Source organism: Phaenicophaeus curvirostris, chromosome 3, assembly GCF_032191515.1.
Source record: "Phaenicophaeus curvirostris isolate KB17595 chromosome 3, BPBGC_Pcur_1.0, whole genome shotgun sequence".
Lineage (NCBI taxonomy): Eukaryota > Metazoa > Chordata > Aves > Cuculiformes > Cuculidae > Phaenicophaeus > Phaenicophaeus curvirostris.
Genome location: NC_091394.1, coordinates 78,104,174 through 78,121,490, shown reverse-complemented (window position 1 = coordinate 78,121,490; position 17,317 = coordinate 78,104,174). Strand labels below are relative to the sequence as shown.

The 17,317-nt window shown below is 39.8% G+C and overlaps 1 protein-coding gene across 1 annotated transcript in view; it reads right to left on the bottom strand.

Moving 5' to 3' along the window:
- Nucleotides 1-17,314, bottom strand: part of DCAF13 (DDB1 and CUL4 associated factor 13) — a 30,303-nt gene extending 12,989 nt beyond the window's left edge. Inside the window, exons 1-8 of the mRNA XM_069854530.1 lie at nt 17,207-17,314; nt 14,874-15,073; nt 12,406-12,513; nt 11,066-11,155; nt 10,037-10,192; nt 9,268-9,345; nt 4,708-4,790; nt 2,672-2,836 (exon numbers count right to left, since the gene is read on the bottom strand). Of these exons, the coding sequence (XP_069710631.1) occupies nt 2,672-2,836; nt 4,708-4,790; nt 9,268-9,345; nt 10,037-10,192; nt 11,066-11,155; nt 12,406-12,513; nt 14,874-15,073; nt 17,207-17,276 (950 nt within the window). The 5' untranslated portion in view covers nt 17,277-17,314. The remainder of the gene's footprint in view (nt 1-2,671; nt 2,837-4,707; nt 4,791-9,267; nt 9,346-10,036; nt 10,193-11,065; nt 11,156-12,405; nt 12,514-14,873; nt 15,074-17,206) is intronic.
- Between the last annotated feature and the right edge of the window lie 3 nt (nt 17,315-17,317).

Genomic DNA, 17,317 nt, shown 5'->3' with positions numbered 1-17,317 from the left:
GCTGACATCTGGTGAAAAATATTTCTACAAGTTGTATTTTGAACCAATATTTAACTGAAAATCTTACCTAATTTTCATTAAGCATGCACCAAACTGGCAGAACAAGATAAAATTATTCTTTTCTTTCTGCTATAAATATATAGGTCTAAGTATACTTTTCTGGTAATTCTAACTATTTATTAGCATTCTAAAGCTAAAGAATAAGCAAGTCCTACTTATCATCCACTAACACACCCTCCTCTGGTATACGTGTCACACATTGCAGCTTAGAGACCACCCTCTTTCTTCTATTCAGTTATTTTTACAAGTAAAAAATAAAGCAGTAATGGAAAGGAAACATGGATATAACACCTATTCAAGAGCTGTGGAAAAACTAGATGAGGGTTGAGCTGGAGCAGTTGTGAAAAAAACAAAATTAATCAACATATCACCTTAAGTAAGCTTTAATAAGTTTAACCACCTCCTGTAATTCATACTCAAGTGATGCTCTACAAGAACAACCATGTGGAAGACTGAGCACGGGTACTGTCAGAAAACATTCATACTCACACCAGCTTTTTACTGATGTCAATGTTTAATAGCTGGTGTGCACATATGTGTTTTCATAAGCATTTCTACGTTCACATCCATTTTATTATTTGCCTCAATAACAAAAGCTTTTCTTTACCCACCTTCGGGGAACTATGTACTTTTCATTTCTTTAGTGTGAATTTTCAGCCTTTGCCTCTCCTATTGCTGACATCACAAGTTATTTAGTATCATTTTCAGGGAAAGGAAAAACACAAAACTTGGCCAAACAACCTGGATCTGTTATTTATATAATTTGCCCAGATATCCAGTTACATTTACCAAGGATTAACCAAATTTAATTATCTTTGTAATAAATCTTATTTCTTATGGATAATCAATTTCCTAATAGAAATTTGCATTTTAAAATAAAATAGAAAGCAATGGAAGTTAGTTTTTTTCAAATTGGTGGGGTGATCAAAAGTCAAAACTTGAATATCATCAAGATCCTTGTTTACAGATACTCTTAACTGCCCTCTCAGTTTTCCAAATGTGATCACATCTTCCATTTAGAGACCTTTCTGCATTCCACAGCATTAAATACAACTGTACAATTCTGGAAAAGCCCAGCTTCTAAAGAATTTTAAGTGTCCTAGAATGCCCTAGTCAGCTTACGTAAGACTAAGTTCTTCATTTGTAAGATGAAGAACTTACTCACTATTTTTACAGCCACCACACAGAAAGGGGAAAAAGGGGCTACAAAGAGGAAAATTCCTTCTACAGGCCTTGGCAACAATCTGCTATAAAGGGGAATGCACCTTTGGCTGCATTACAGCATGTTCAAATTTCCCTTCATTAATGTGCTTTACTTCGCATAGCACCATTTCTGTGAACATTACTCTTCCACAGAAAAGAAAATCTGTAGAACACAAGAGCTGCTAACCATATTGTTTAATAATACAAGAATAAAACCAAAACAAAAAAAAAAAACAACCCACAAATGAACAGTAATACCTAACTGCACTTAACATTTTATTGCAAGAGAGGAAGAAAATAAAAACTACCCGTAGATTAGTTATAAAGGAAAATGTAAGCTGACCGTCTCAATCTTTGATGCATTTATGTATGCATTAATCAATGTAATTGTGTTCTGTACTGCATTAATCAATTTAAAAAATGCTCCTCTCACAATAAATTTCAGCATTTCCACCTGCAAACCACCCAGAACCTGACTTAGTAGCAACTTCTGGGGGGCCAAGGCTGGAGAGCGGAAAGCAGCTAGAAGTAAAATGAAGTCAAGAATAAAGAAAAAGGAGGAAGAACTGACGACAGAGAATAATGGACGTAGGCTAGAAAGAACAAATGATACCAGACAGATCTGATAACACACTTCAATTTTCAGCAAATTGAAAAAAAAAAAAAAAGAAAATGGAGACAGTAGATCCAATCTGAACATCAGCAAAATATTTAATATACTGCCTTATGAAATCTTACATGAAAAACCAATTCAATGTGAACCGCATTGAAACCATTGTCACATGAATCAAAACCTGGTTAACAAAATATGAACAAAAGTTAATAAGCATCCTGAAACAGATCACAGAAGTGTCCCAAACTGATCCTCAGGAATTCATACAACAGTGCTTTTCATGTTAACGTCTTTAGCGATCATCCGTATTGGATGAATGCAGTCTCTAGAAAACCAAATGCTACAATGTTGTAAGGAATTAGAATCATAGGATCACTAGGTTGGAAAAGATCTTTGAGATCATCAAGCCCAACTGTAAATTGCAAAGTTTAAGTGGTGACAGATACAGCACAAAGTGACCTAAAACATTAGAGATACAGAGAGAGGGAAATAAAATTTTATTTCTTAGTAAAATACAAATAAGTATACCCAAGAATAATAATGCACTGTACTTTTAATCCAAAACAGCATAAATACTGCTAGCAGTTAAGTAGAAGTTCTACTTTAATACATACTGCAGAATTATCTGTCAGCTACATGACCTGTCAATCTCAACTTATATTCAGAATAAGATTTCAGTATCTACAGAAAATGAATGCTTCAATGAAGATGTTAATGACTGAATTAAGAATTCTTGTGACTAGGGAAGGATGATGCTGGAATGAATGACAGCAAGAGGGGTGCAAAATCACTCACCTGCTGCGACCTTTGTCTACAGGAAAAATGCGGACAGACTTATCAAAGCTGGCAGAAACAAATTCTTTCCCAGTGGGCGAATAATCCACATCAAGAACAGCAGACACATGATCCATATGTACCATCACAGGTGATTCAAGATAGCGCATATCAAAAGTATATAAGCTTTAAAAGAAATACACCAACAGCTTAATATCTCAACACTCCTAAGTAAATAGTACATTTTTGCTGAACAGCTACTTAAAGCATACATAAATCACACTTAAGGATAGATCCATATTGCAGAGGAAACTCTAAGCTGCTCAGAACACACAAAAAGAATGAATGATACATTGTTTAAGGCTTGAAAACAGTTTATTAACCAGAGACCTTGATTACTGGATCGGACCTAGGTTTCTTACTCACTGTCAAAGAACAAATAGTCTCTACTATTCCTTTCATCATCTGTTAATGGGTCACTGACCACACTGTCCCCCTTTACTCCATCTACAGATATAAAGTATATAATCTGAACGTGGACAAGCATTTACGAATGATTACAGCAAGCCTATCAACTCTGCAAGGCTTCCAGATATTCCCATATTGGGAACCCCCAGAATCTACTGGGAAGTTCCCATTTGGCTGTTACCCTTTCATACTGCCTAATTGTCTTCAGGCCAGACAACGTATAAGTCCAAGGGAAGCTTGGTCGAAAACATACAGAGATACTGATTCAGCAGAGCATGCTGCCTGTAGAAAAGCACTACATTAAAAATAAACACACGGCTGCTGGAGCACAGCTGGTTTGCTCTTAAGCACTTCAAAGCTCAGGTGAAGTCTACCTGCATTCCTTTGAATCAAGAGGCCCAATGACTCATATCAAGGCATAATAAACCAGTAGTTCATTAATTTCCTTAGTTCTAGTAAGCAAAGGTGCTTTACAAAGCACTTAATGAAACCTGCTTAAGATACACTATTTAATAGAACTACCATATTGAAGCTTGTAATTTAACAGGTTTCTCACTCTCCTTGTTGAAAATGAACTCCCAACTAGAATTCAGCATCTCTTATTTAATAGTTTAATGACTACTATTGCTTTTCCCTTCCAAATTTCCCAAGAAAAAGTATGCTAGCATCAAGCCACTTGCCCACATAATCAGCTAACACTTGCATGTGTGTTGCTGATATATGCATGTGCCATTGCACTTACACCAACTGATTTAGTTTGCAAGAGGACAGTTGCCTCTGGCAGTAAAAGCTACCATTTTTAGTTTAGCAGGGCAGCTGGGACAGAAGACACATATAAACAGACAGGTTAGGTAGCCTGGTAGTCTTACTACACCATAACCAAAAGAAGCGAGAAGCAGCACTTTCAATACAACACCCACTTTCAAGGTGTGGGCCAGATGCCATTTCCTTGGAAAAACAGTCTTAAGATTAGTGACAAAATTCCTGTGTCCTAGAAGAAAATAGCGATCTCGTTAGATCACTGACTTCCTGGGGAAAAAAAAAAGAATATGGATTTTGCAGTGGCCTAGTTTTGAAGAAACAGCTTTCTCAGTATCAGATTAACTGTTCACATGAATAGTATTGTTCAAAAGTAAAAAACTGCTGTGAGACATTGAAAGGATAAGTACTGCAGTCTCTGCAACTGTTTCACAACAGATTAATTTTTTTTTTCAAGAAATGTTCTCATCAAAATAGCTGATTGGTACAATATACCAAGCTTCACAAAAGCTAGCAAAAACCCACTCCCTTATATTGCCTCATACTGGACGAATAGCATTTATTTTCCTGGTCCTGTCACAAGTTACACTTGCATTGGTTCAGCTGCATTTTTTACAAGTTACACTGCTTTTCCCCTCCCCTGGTAAGGTCTAAAATCAATACCTTTCTTTTTTTATAAGTAAGTGAGCCTAGAATTCTCTAGATTATTACTTAAGTGATTCAACTTTAGAGTCATGTTTAAAATGCATTTTAGCACGATAATGATTTACTAAGATACATATTAAAAGCATGACACAATCAGAATCAACAAAAGGCAAAGTCACACTTACTTGTAATCTTCATTTGCTGCAGTAAAAATGAAAGCTTCCATAGGGTTCCAACACAGTGTATTTGTCCTCATGTTCAAGATAACCTGAAAGATATGTACACATTGCTGTCTTGTTACAGACAGTAAAAAAGTGGCTATAGTTCAAAGCACCCTATAACACTGGGGATTAGCACTTTCTACATATAGAATTATGGCAGAGGAATAGCTACATGACAGAATGCTTCCTTAGAGGTGCTCAAATTGGAAGTCAGGGGCTTCCAGTCTCACATCACATGCTGACTGCTTTGTGCTATGCTGCAATTAAATTCTCCTCTGTACTTCACCTTAGAAGCAAATTCTTTTAAGTGGTTATTTAACATGCAAACCACGTACACTACTTCATTATATTTACATGAACTTTTACTCAAGTAATCTACAAACACACTTAATTAAATGTTTATTTCAAAGGACAGTCATTAATTGACACTGTGAACCATCACTTGCAGAGCGACTATAACATTTTTGTGTTCCCCTAGTTATTAGTATCCCATCATTATTTCCTCTGAAATTGCAGTTCATGAATTCTTCAGGACAGCTGCCATCTCTTGTTGAAGTGCCAAGAAATGTGTGCAGAAGTTACTGTGTTGTAATGCACTCACCCCTAACACTATATCAGCAGTGAATCTTTTACTACACATTCCTAAGACTTGCTTGCTGCTAGTAAGCAGATGGATACGAAGAGGCCAGTTTGCCATGGAGTGGAAGAAGGCAGGTCACCACAGCCTAATAAGACCCCTCCGGGTTGCTAACAGTGGACTAAACAAGAGGCATCAAGTAGCACTACGCTGGATGTCCCCACCTCGGGGGACAGCTGTGGCAGGAACAGCTGGGCCCCTGTGGGAGAAGGGGAGGTAGGGAGGGCGTCATCTCACAGCCCATATAACAGCCTTGGCTGCTGCTGAGTCTCAGAGTAGTTTTCAACCATTTTATTTAAAAGTAAATCCCATACAGTATGCCTGACACAAAGTAGGTGTATGATTACAGAGCAACTTATTAACAATCTACCAACTCTAAACAGGATTTTCCACAATTCTCTAGGCCAGCCATAATCCTACTTGAAAATCCTGAAATTTGGGTATTTAATGCTATGGTACTCCAAAATCATTTTTGTTCTCCACTTACTACACCAAACACTATAAATTTACATACATATAACAAAATACAGTTGTACAATTGTAATTTTTGCAATAAGAAACACAATCTAAAAGCAAGTTAATAGTGATGACCTCTACTGACACCCCCTCCAAAAAAAGTGATTTTATGTGTGTGCACAAACTGTCATGATTCTTATTCTCCCCAAGTCCTCATTACCTCAGTGATGTTATCCTGTTCAATATGAAGTCCATGCTGCAAAACCCTGCTTATTTTCTGAAATCACGTGCATCCAGAGCTGAATGCAATCATCAGATGTCTACAGTGATCTCTAACTTAAGAGTGACTTTACTGAAAGGATAGGCCACTGAAAGGCCTTAAGTTTACAGTAGTGTGACAACTAGAATTTGTTCCAATTTTAGTATTCTTTTAATTATAAACCTTGCACAGATCTGGGAAGCTAATAATGAAGAAAGGTTCTTTAATATTCTCTGTTCAAGTTGTGCAGCCACTGCAAAATGAATACATAATGAACTGAAACACATTATGTGTATGATAAATAATTTTAAATCACATCATAAAATAGAATCATAGAATGGTTTGGGTCAGAAGGGACCTTTAAAGATGATCTAGTTCCAACCACCCTGCCATGGGCAGGGACACCTTCCACTACATTAGGTTGCTCAAAGCCTCATCCAACCCGGCCTTGAACACTTCCAGGGAGAAGACAGCCACAAATTCCCTGGGCAACCTGTGCGAAGGCTTCACCACTCTGACAGTAATACCTTCCTAATATCTAATCTGCCCTCTTTCAGCTTAGAACCATTACCCCTCATTCTACCCCTGCACTCCCTGATAAAGAACCTGTCCTGAGATTTCTTGTAGGCTCCTTTAAGCACTCGAAGGCAGCTATAAGGTCTCCCTGGAGCCTTCTCTTCTTTAGCCTAAACCACCTCAACTCTCTCAGCCTGTCCTCATAGAGGGGTGCTCCAGCCCTCTTGATCAACTTTGTGTCCCTCTTCTGGACTCACTCAAACAGATCCATATCATTCCTGTGCCGAGGACTCAGGAACTGAACACAGTACCCCAGGTGAGGTCTCAACAAGAGTAGAGTGGAGGGGGAGAAAAATAACCATAATATTGCTGAAAAATCCAGCTCTTTTTTTAAAGGAGTCAGGTTTGGTCAAAACCCATGCTCCACATCTTGCTTCACTATTCTTTCACCCAAACTTAAAGCATTCAGTTTATTTCAGTAGCAACATTTGGAATTTAAATAGTGCCAAGGAAAATGATTCTCCGTACACCTCTAGCACTGTATTCAGTAACAACTATGTAAGGCAACCAGGGGTGTAAATGATGTAAATACATTAGTAATGGCATTCCAGAACTATGTGAACTCATAGCAGAGCCATCTTCTCCCTCTTTAATCAATTGTAGATATACTTACTTCTGTCAAAAGTCCTTATTAAGATAACTCAAAGCTGTGCAGGTATTGAAGACTTGGCTATCTTGCTTTAATTAAACTGTGAGCACTTCCTTATAGAGTGTCAGCCTGGAGATTTTGACACAAAACACTAACACAAAACTAGATTGCACAAATAATCTGCTCTCCTTTACTATTTACAGGGTAATTACTTTAGGTGATCAGCCAAGACTGTAACAATTTCAAAATACTGACACCACAGATACCATCAGGTGTTCAAATGCTAAAGTCCATATTTAAAACACTAAGCTCTTTCTTTCTGTGACCTCACAGGTTGCACAAGAATGACTTTTAGTTTTAAAACATACTAACTTCTATTGAAAGTCTTCCTCTTGTCAAGTAACAGGAGTGCTTACCTTCATCATTTCCCAGCTTTTTTAGATCATTCATTTTGCATTTATATGAGTTCTTACCTTCCTATCCATCCCTATCTGAAACTTAAGACTTTGAAAGTCACAGACAGGGCAAACAGGCAAGCGAGCTCCTGCATCATGATGTGGCAAGTTGTACTCCTGTTTCCACCAACAAAGAGACTCCTGCCAATTTCCAAACTCAGGGCAGTGTGCAAGCTGCTCTGCTAATCCAGCACCCTTCTCTAGGGAGTTACACAGCTCTTAGTTCTCAATGCAGAAACAGACACTCAACTATCTCACCACAGGACAATCCCAGCAGGAAACCCAGTAGAAGCTGCTGTATCCACATACACAAGGAAGTATTCATCAGTGTTTTACTCCTATAGCAAGGAATGAACGTACGCATGCTACTCACATCATGAGATACACATACATGCACATCTGCACATATGTGCATGTATGTATACTTTTACTTATTTAGGATATATGTATATGTAAAATCCTGTTGACCTTTACCTTTGTTCATAAAGGCTCAAACCACATCATTTTAACCTGTAACTACACATGTACAGCACTGGCCATGTTCATTTAACATTCAGGTCTCCAACTGGCACCACTGACAGTTTTTTTATAAGCACTGTCTCAGTGGCCTAAATGAAACTTCATTAAAAATTGTTTGGGCACAAAGAGAGAAAGAAATACTGTTATGCCAACCACATTGCTATTTTATAACTAATTACCACTATAGTGTTCTAGAGTATATCAGACCACTGTCATTGCAGACAGTACATAACGTAAGAGAAGGACACTGAGTGTACATTCACAAGCTAGAATACTGTATTTCAAGATGAAAATTGTTCATAGAATTATAGAATGGTTTGGGCTGGAAGAGACTTCAAAGATCACCCAGTTCCAGCCCCCTGCCATGGGCAGGTACGCCTACCACTAAACCATGTCCACCTTCAGGGATGGGGCATCCACATCTCTGGGGAACCTGTTCCATTGCCTCACCACCCTCATTGTGTAGACAAATAAGAATCTTCATGTAATTGGTAAATTCGACATGTAAATACAATTTTGACCTCACTGCAAAGGACTTCTGAATGCTTCTACTAGGCACACAGGGGAGGGTTTATCACCATGAAAAAGAAAAACATGTTTTCAAAGGCAAAGCAAGGGTCTCTCAAGGGTGGAGAGGAAACACCCTGCAAGTTACCTTGTTTCCTCCAGCCAAGGAGGAGGGGAAAAAAAATACAAAACCCCAAACCACCACATATACACAGAGAGAATAAATTATAGGAATGTAAAGTTCTTGTTGTGAAATTGCTGTCAGGTCAGGCACTTTATCAAGAATTACAAGACAGCGAGCATGACAGCCCATTTGGATGCAGAAAAGGGCCCCTCTAACTCTGCATGGTTTAAAAAACAAATATTAATTCTAACTCAGTTAAAGACTCCAAATTAGACAATGAAAACTCACTGAACTCACAGTTCAGAGATTCCCCTTCTCTACTGCCATCAACAGTTACAGGCTAATTTACATATTTAGTATGATTATTAGTGCCATAAGCTTTGTCAGAAAGAAAAAGATTACCTTCTTCAGGGGAGTTGACTTTCTCATATCATATAGCACAATATTTCTGTCAGAAGCACAGCTTCCCAAAAGGTATGTCTGAAAAAAAAAAAAAAAAGAAAAGCCACATGTACTGTCTTTTAAACACCTCTAGAGTATGGTCAGGAGTTTACATTACTTACTTAAGCTATTTCACAAAGCTGGTAGTCAAGTAGTTCCTTTTTCAATCAAGAAAATACATTCATCATTCTTTCTGTGCAGTCAATTATTTAATTTTAAATAGCTTTCCCTGTAAGATTCAGAATCCACCCAGTCCTTTCTACTTCACAAGTAACAAGCAATTCCCCGTGAAGGCTTTATCTCGAACACAGCCCACCCAAGAAGCACATAGGTGCAGCTCTAGAAGACCAAATGCAATTGTTTTGCCACAGGGAGGGGTAGAAGTGCTGTTCACAGGAGTACATTACTGGAATAGGTAAGAGCTCCACAACCACCTAACTGCTACCCTGTATAGCCGAGGACTGGGATATGTATTCTTGTGGGCAGAACAGAGAACACCCTACTTTTTCTTCTCCTCTCCCCCACAACAGAGACAAAAGATAAAATGATGAAAATACATGGCAGTACATGCCAAAGCAGTATAGTCATATGTTTATATGTATACATCCCCCTAAATATTATGTTAAAACACATATCAATATCTAAATTTGGAAAATTAAAGACGTTAGAGTTTAGATCCGTACCCATCAAAAAAACATCATTAACTTCCAATACATAACAGAAACATTACCTCAATGGGATTAAATTTTACACTGCTTATGCTATCAAAACCCCATGTCAGAGAACACATGGGACTTGTCCTTTGCTCATCCCAAATGTCCACTTGATGGCCACAGGTGGCAAAAACAGCTTCCTTCCAGTGGTGATCAATTCCTGTATACACTGTCTTTAAAAGAAAAAAAAATTACCAAAAAGAAACAAAGAAAACCTGCAAAGCCAACTGTATATAAAAATACGCAAGTAAGTTCTGTTACAAAGATTAATAAATCACTGCATATTGAGTCTGCCATGTTTTTACTACACTATTATTGAAAAACAAGTCACCACTGCTACCAGAAAATAAGTCTTATCAGATGTAGCCTTACACAACAAGCTAGCTTTCTGTGTACTCAATGCGTGTGAGTACATTTCTTGTTAATTTACAGTGGAATTTACGAAGTCCTGGCTAACTTTAAAAGAAACAGGAATTTTAAGGGTACAACTACAATTTTTCAGTGGGTACCTGAATGCATTCCATAAACATCACCATAAATAAAGAGTTTCAAACTATATATTTACAACAAGCATTTAACGTTATTCTTAAAATATAAAATAAGCTTATCAGAACTTGAAAGTTCTTAAGTATCTACTTTTAGTCTGCTTTTGTCAAAAAGGATGACATAGAGTCAAAATTTTGTATGGAATGGTTGCAAGGTATTGACATGAGATTTAATGCAGGCTAAGCACATACATCTGAAGAGAAATAGACTACAGAAAGATCTGACCAGTTCATAGGAAAGGGATGATTAGCAGAAACATATTTAAACAGCCCCTGACAACATTTGAGATATTGCTTTCTGGCTAAACATAAAATAAATGTAATAAAAACTTGAAGATTTGTTAGAAGTGTCATTATAAAATTTGATGCCAACACCTTACAACCCATTGTGATAACAGGCAATATCAAACTATTTATTTCTCCTCCAAAAGCTAGATAGGAATCGGTTCAAATTTAATTCAAAAGGAGAGACGTGGGTAAATAAAAATTTAGATTCATTACCTTCCCAAGAATTGTATGAATAGGTTCTTCTTCTTCTCCATATTCCGGGCTCTCCATTTTCCACTGCTTCACGGTTTTGTCATCGCCAACCTGGAAACGTTGAAGAAAGCAGGTACAATTCTATGTAAATATATTCTCTTCTTTTTACTAGATGTGCTTTGCAATTAAGTACAGGTAACTTTTGAACAGAGAGTGATCTATGACATACACCCAAATAAAGTACTCTCTCTTGCCTGTTCACTGATCTCTTTCAGTGAAGTGAAGATTAGTTCTCCTTACCATTATACTCCACTAGAAACTGAGAAGGTACATGCACATCATCTGGCTGCAAAGGAGTTAACATTCTTGGTAGGAGTCCGTGTGGCACTGTGTTTTGGATTTGTGGATAAAGCAGTGCTGATACAACACCAATGACTTGGCTGTTGCTGAAGGGTGCTTGCACCATGTCATGGCATTTCCCTCCCACCCTACTCTAGTGTCCTCACCCCTGCCTCCTCCATCAGTGAGCAGGCTGAGCATGGGCAACGGACTGAGGGAGACACAGGCATGACACGACCCGAATTGATCAAAGGAGTATTCCATATCATGTAACATCATGCTCAGCAATAAAAACTGGGATAGTGGAAGAAGAAAGGGGAGGGGAGCACCACTGGCTTACAAGGTGGCTGCTGCTCAATGTGGAAAAATAACAAAAATAACTACTGGCCTCATGGTATGTACTTCAGAAAAGCTCAATGCATAGTAGTGAAAGTAGCTCTTCAATACCCAGCTTAAAAGAAGCAAAACCTCCAGACACTCCGCCCTTCAAAACCAATTTTTTTTCTCCTTCATTAAGACAATTCTGAGATGATAACAGAAAGACATACTATTTCCAGATGGTTTACATCCAACTGAATCAGCAATGATTGATGTAAGCTAATAAAGCTCTAACATAACCTTATTGAACATAATTACTCAACCAGAACCATCTTGAATTAATCAGCTTATCTTTAATCACAGGGTATGAAAATGGTTACTTTAAGTGTTTATATGCATTTCAATGAACATAATCAAACTACTTCTTCAATGAAACCTAGTTTACTCAAGCTTCAATTACATGACCATCCATTGGCAATTTTCTGGTATTTATCCTTTCCAAAGTCTCGAATAACATCCACATCCCAGCAACAAACAAAATTTCATTGGAAATAGAATTGTCAGGTTCACTAACAAACTGAATATATGCATTCATACAATATTTAAATGTTGTATGCCAGAGGGTAAGTTGCTCACTGGAAAACAGATGGTGAACAGGCAGTCTTGTATTGCTGCACTGCACTCAGGAGACACATTATACTTACAGTAAAAAATGATGTACCACAAAAACGAGCACACATGCCTCGAACAAAGCCTTCATGGGCTTGTATAGTTCGAATACACTGCCGCCGAGTCAAGTTCCAAATTTTAACCTGTTAAAAATAGAAAAGTATTCTGTTGTTATTTCTGTTTTCTGAAGCCCACAACTGCAGTATGTAATTCAAGTAAAAGAAATCATACGCATTGTAACAAAATGACACAGCTGGCTTGAACACTCAACAGATTTCATAATGTTAAAACAACTTAATTATTCACTTCTTAGAAAAAAACAACAAACCAAATTTAGGAAGTATTGCTCTTCCTGGATGGAAAACTGGTTGGATGGCCAGGCCCAGAGAGTGGTGGTAAATAGAGTTAACTCCCACTGGAGGCCAGTTACAAGTGGGGCTCCCCAAGGCTCAGTGCTGGGTCCAGCCCTGTTCAATGTCTTTATCAATGACCTGGATGAAGGCATCGAGTGCACCCTTAGCAAGTTTGCAGACGACACTAAGCTGGGTGGAACTGTGGACCTGCTGGAGGGTAGGGAGGCTCTGCAAAGGGATCTGAACAGGCTGGACGACTGGGCAGAGTCAAATGGCATGAGGTTTAACAAGGCCAAATGCCGGGCCCTGCACTTGGGGCACAACAACCCTGTGCAGTGCTACAGACTAGGAGAAGTCTGTCTAGAAAGCTGCCTGGAGGAAAAAGACCTGGGGGTGTCGATTGATGGCCAGCTGAACATGAGCCAGCAGTGTGCCCAGGTGGCCAAGAAGGCCAATGGCATCTTGGCTTGGATCAGAAATGGCGTGACCAGCATGTCTAGGAAGGTTATTCTCCCTCTGTACTTGGCACTGGTGAGACCGCACCTCAAATCCTGTGTTCAGTTCTGGGCCCCTCACCACAAGAAGGATGTTGAGGCTCTGGAGCGAGTCCAGAGAAGAGCAACAAAGCTGGTGAAGGGGCTGGAGGACAAGTCTTATGAGGAGCAGCTGAGAGAGCTGGGGTTGTTTAGCCTGGAGAAGAGGAGGCTGAGGGGAGACCTCATTGCTCTCTACAACTACCTGAGAGGAGGTCGTGGAGAGGAGGGAGCTGGCCTCTTTTCCCAAGTGACAGAGCCAGGACAAGAGGGAATGGCCTCAAGCTCTGCCAGGGGACGTTCAGGCTGGATATTAGGAAAAAATTTTTCAAAGAAAGGGTCATTGGGCACTGGAACAGGCTGCCCAGAGTGGTGGTTGATTCACCTTCCCTGGAGGTGTTTAAAGGACAGGTGGATGAGGTGCTGAGGGGCATGGTTTAGTGGAATGGTTGGACTCAATGATCCTGTGGGTCTTTTCCAACCTAGTGATTGTGTGATTCTGTGATTCCCTTCTTACACCTTCCCCCTACCCAGGCTGTATACTTGCTGTACTTTTGCATTCTCCTATTTCTGAACTAGAATTCTTCCAAAAAGACAGTAGCAGTGATAATTTTAGCAAAAAAAAAACCTCCCTAAAGAGAAAAAAGCACACTAAAATAACATTTGGAACCAACAGAATGTTTCAGTCCAGTTGTTGTATTATGTTCTACACAATGTCTACCTCTTAAAGGTTTTGGTGTTGAACCATCGGGGCCCATTAAAATAAAGAAATGGATGCCATTTTTTTATATTTGTATGCATCACTAGTACCCAATACTTTACTCCTTCTAGCAGTGGATGAGAAGCCTGGACAATGTTTAATTCAAACGTATTCCCCTCCTCTTTGAAAATGTTAATCTTTCTCACGCTTTTGCACAATATACGTACCTTCTATAAAAAGCAGAAAGCAAACAGCTACCAAGAGGATAGCTTTAAAATATACAAGTACTATCAAACAAACAATGTAAGGGTGAGAGAAGACACAGAAGACAGAAAAGACACCATTTTTTTCTGCAAGTGACTCCAATAGAAGTGCTCTTTCTTGCTACTTGTAAAATTTAAGTAAAATAACCGAACAAATAGGGCTAGCATTTTTTAGGCAATACGCTACATTATTATTCCAAACATTTTTCCATTGTGTGCCCCTTTCCCCCACTTTATGGCATCTTCTGAATCTGTAGGAGTTTAATTTCTTCAAGGGGAAGGGAGGTTGTGTGGACAGCAGAAAGCAATCACTGTGGACTGTAAACATTCACTACTCCATCCTGAGGAACTGAATGTCACACCCTGTGCTCACATCTGAACAGCTGAAAGCTGCTGCCTAAAGATTGTTGAAACTCTGTGTGTCCTGGGATGTCACAACCTGCAGTTTGAGAAACACTGTCACATACAGAGTACCTTGCACCATCTGAGAGAAGACAGGGCATTATAGATGAACAAATACACCAAAAAAGATAAGCAGGGGTCATTAAACAAAAACAAAACAAACAAAACCCCCAACAAAATAAACCACACAAAAGAAATAGAAAAAGAGGAAGAAAAGTATCTTGTTTGCAGTGGTTTGTAACCACAACTTACCTCTCCATCACAAGCTCCAGACAGCACTGTAGACAAACTCTTTGGATGTTTGGCCATGCAATTAACTCCATCTCTGTGGCCATCAAGTGAGCTAAGAAAGGGTTTAGCGAACACACGTTCTAGCTTTGTCGCATTCAGAGCTCTTGTGTACTCTCGTGGAACCTCAAACGGATGCAGTAGAGGGTCATAGTTTCTTGGAACTGCAATAAGAGTAACGTAGACATTAGAAACCCATGATACGCCATGTAGTTCAAGGCAACATGAATTAGGAAGATTTTCTCTTTGATTTTCCTGCCACGGGAGAATTTTCTGCAACACTAACATTTTTACCATTCCTATTACTTTGAAATAGGTCTGTGGGATCATTAGTATGTTCACTAAATAAGCTCAAAGTTAATAGCCTGAAATAACTCTGAAATTATTTGATGTTCTTTTCAAGGGTACAGTGCTAAACTAATGAAGATATGAATGTACAGAACAAACTGGAAGTCAAAGATACCTTGCAACTATTATTTAAAAAAAAAAAATCAACAAACCAACAACCACAAAGGAAAAAAAAAAACCCACACAATACCAATTTCTTACCACCGAACTCTAACATACACAGAAAGAACATGGCTATAAAAACATGCACAAAGGGAGGCAATCTAGCTCCACTCATGCTTAGCCAGCTGCAAGCCACCCCTGGCTCAGAAGTGACACTCGTTAGTTTGATTAGTGTGGCCCTCTGTCAGCACTATCTGGTTTACCAGACAGGACCACTCACAACCAACAAGCTTCAAGCAAGGGTCTCTTTGCACCACCTGCATAGATAGACTTTAAAAAAAAACAACTGAGAAAGACAGTGGATATTGACATTGCGCTTCTGCGTTTTGTCTCTTTCACTCAGTTTCATGCAAAAAGGTTAAAAAATCAGAAGAGCAACTGACCACAGATCACTCATTAAGAATCACACAGTCACAAAATGGTTTGGATTGGAAGGGAGCTTAAAGACCATCTAGTTCCAACCCTCCTGCCATAGGCCGGGACACCTCCAACCTGATTAGGTTGCTCAAAGGCTCATCCAACCTGGCCTTGAACACCTCCAAGGATGGAGCTTCCACAACATCTCTGGGCAACCTGTTCCATTGCCTCCCTAGAACTTATACACAAGCCAATTTCCAAAGGTTATTTGATACACATCAAAACCTCAAAAATCTCTGATGAAATGGATGTCATACTCTAATAAAACATAGAGTTCATTTGAACAGCTTAAATACAAGCCATATGTTAAGATGTATTCAGCAACTGTCCCAATAGGTAACTTAACATGGAAAAATATTATTGAAGTTACCACAATTAAATAACTGGAGAATGTTAGTTACAGTGCCACTTCACACAACATAGCCACCTACCTTCAATGCAATCAAATCATCAAGTATATGCAACTCAAAGTACCGTATGCATACTGTCCTCCTCAAAACAATTTGATTTAGTACATTCAAGACACCCAGAGTTTTATTCCTGCTCTTTCTGATGAAGGGTGGCCATTTTACAAACTTTATTTCTGACACTAGGTAGAAACTAAACCTCTTTTCCATCACATCAGAGAGGTGAAATTGCACAACTGTGTAAGATCATCCAGTTCCAATCTCTCTGCCATGGGCAGAGACACCTTCTACTGGATCAGGCTGCTCAAAGCCTCACCTAATTTGTCCCATCCAGGGATGGGGCATCTATGACTTCTCTGGGCAACCTCTTCCAGTCCCTCACCCCTCTCACAGGAGAAAAATTCTTTCTGCTATCTACTCTAAATCTATCCTCTTTCAGCCTAAACCTGTTATCCCTTACTCCTGAATAAAGGATTCTCCACAGCTTTCCTGCAGCCCCTATAAGTACTGGAAGGCTGCTATAACGTCTCCTCAGAGCCTTCTCTTCTCCAGAACGAACAATCCCAACTCTCTCAGCCTGTCCTCGTATGGGAGGTGCTCCAGCTCATCACATCCACCAGGCTGCAGCTGCTGCAACTAAAAACGGGTGAAATCTACAGGATTCTCGCCAGTTTTAGTAAGGGATACGCCAGAACGGGGATGAGCTGTACCTGGAAAGAAACAGTAATAACTACAAAAAGCTACCAGCTGATACTAAGAGCAACATCGGAGCACCAGGACGGGAACGGACACCCTGACTCCGCACGCCAGGTCCATGCCCGGGTCCGACGCCTCCAGACAAGGCCGGTGGGAAGGCCCGGGCCCCCGCTCAGCGCCCCAAGGCCCCGCCGGCGCCTCACAGCGGGCCGGGCCGCCCCCGCCACCTTACCCCCGCCAACCCCGGGCTCGGGACGCGGGGCTCACCGCGCTGCAGGTCCAGCTTGGTGTCGCGGACATAGTCATCGGGGTTGCGGCTCAGCACCTTCACCCGCATCCCGGCTCGGCTCGGCGCACGCCGCCGCGCGCCCCCACGTG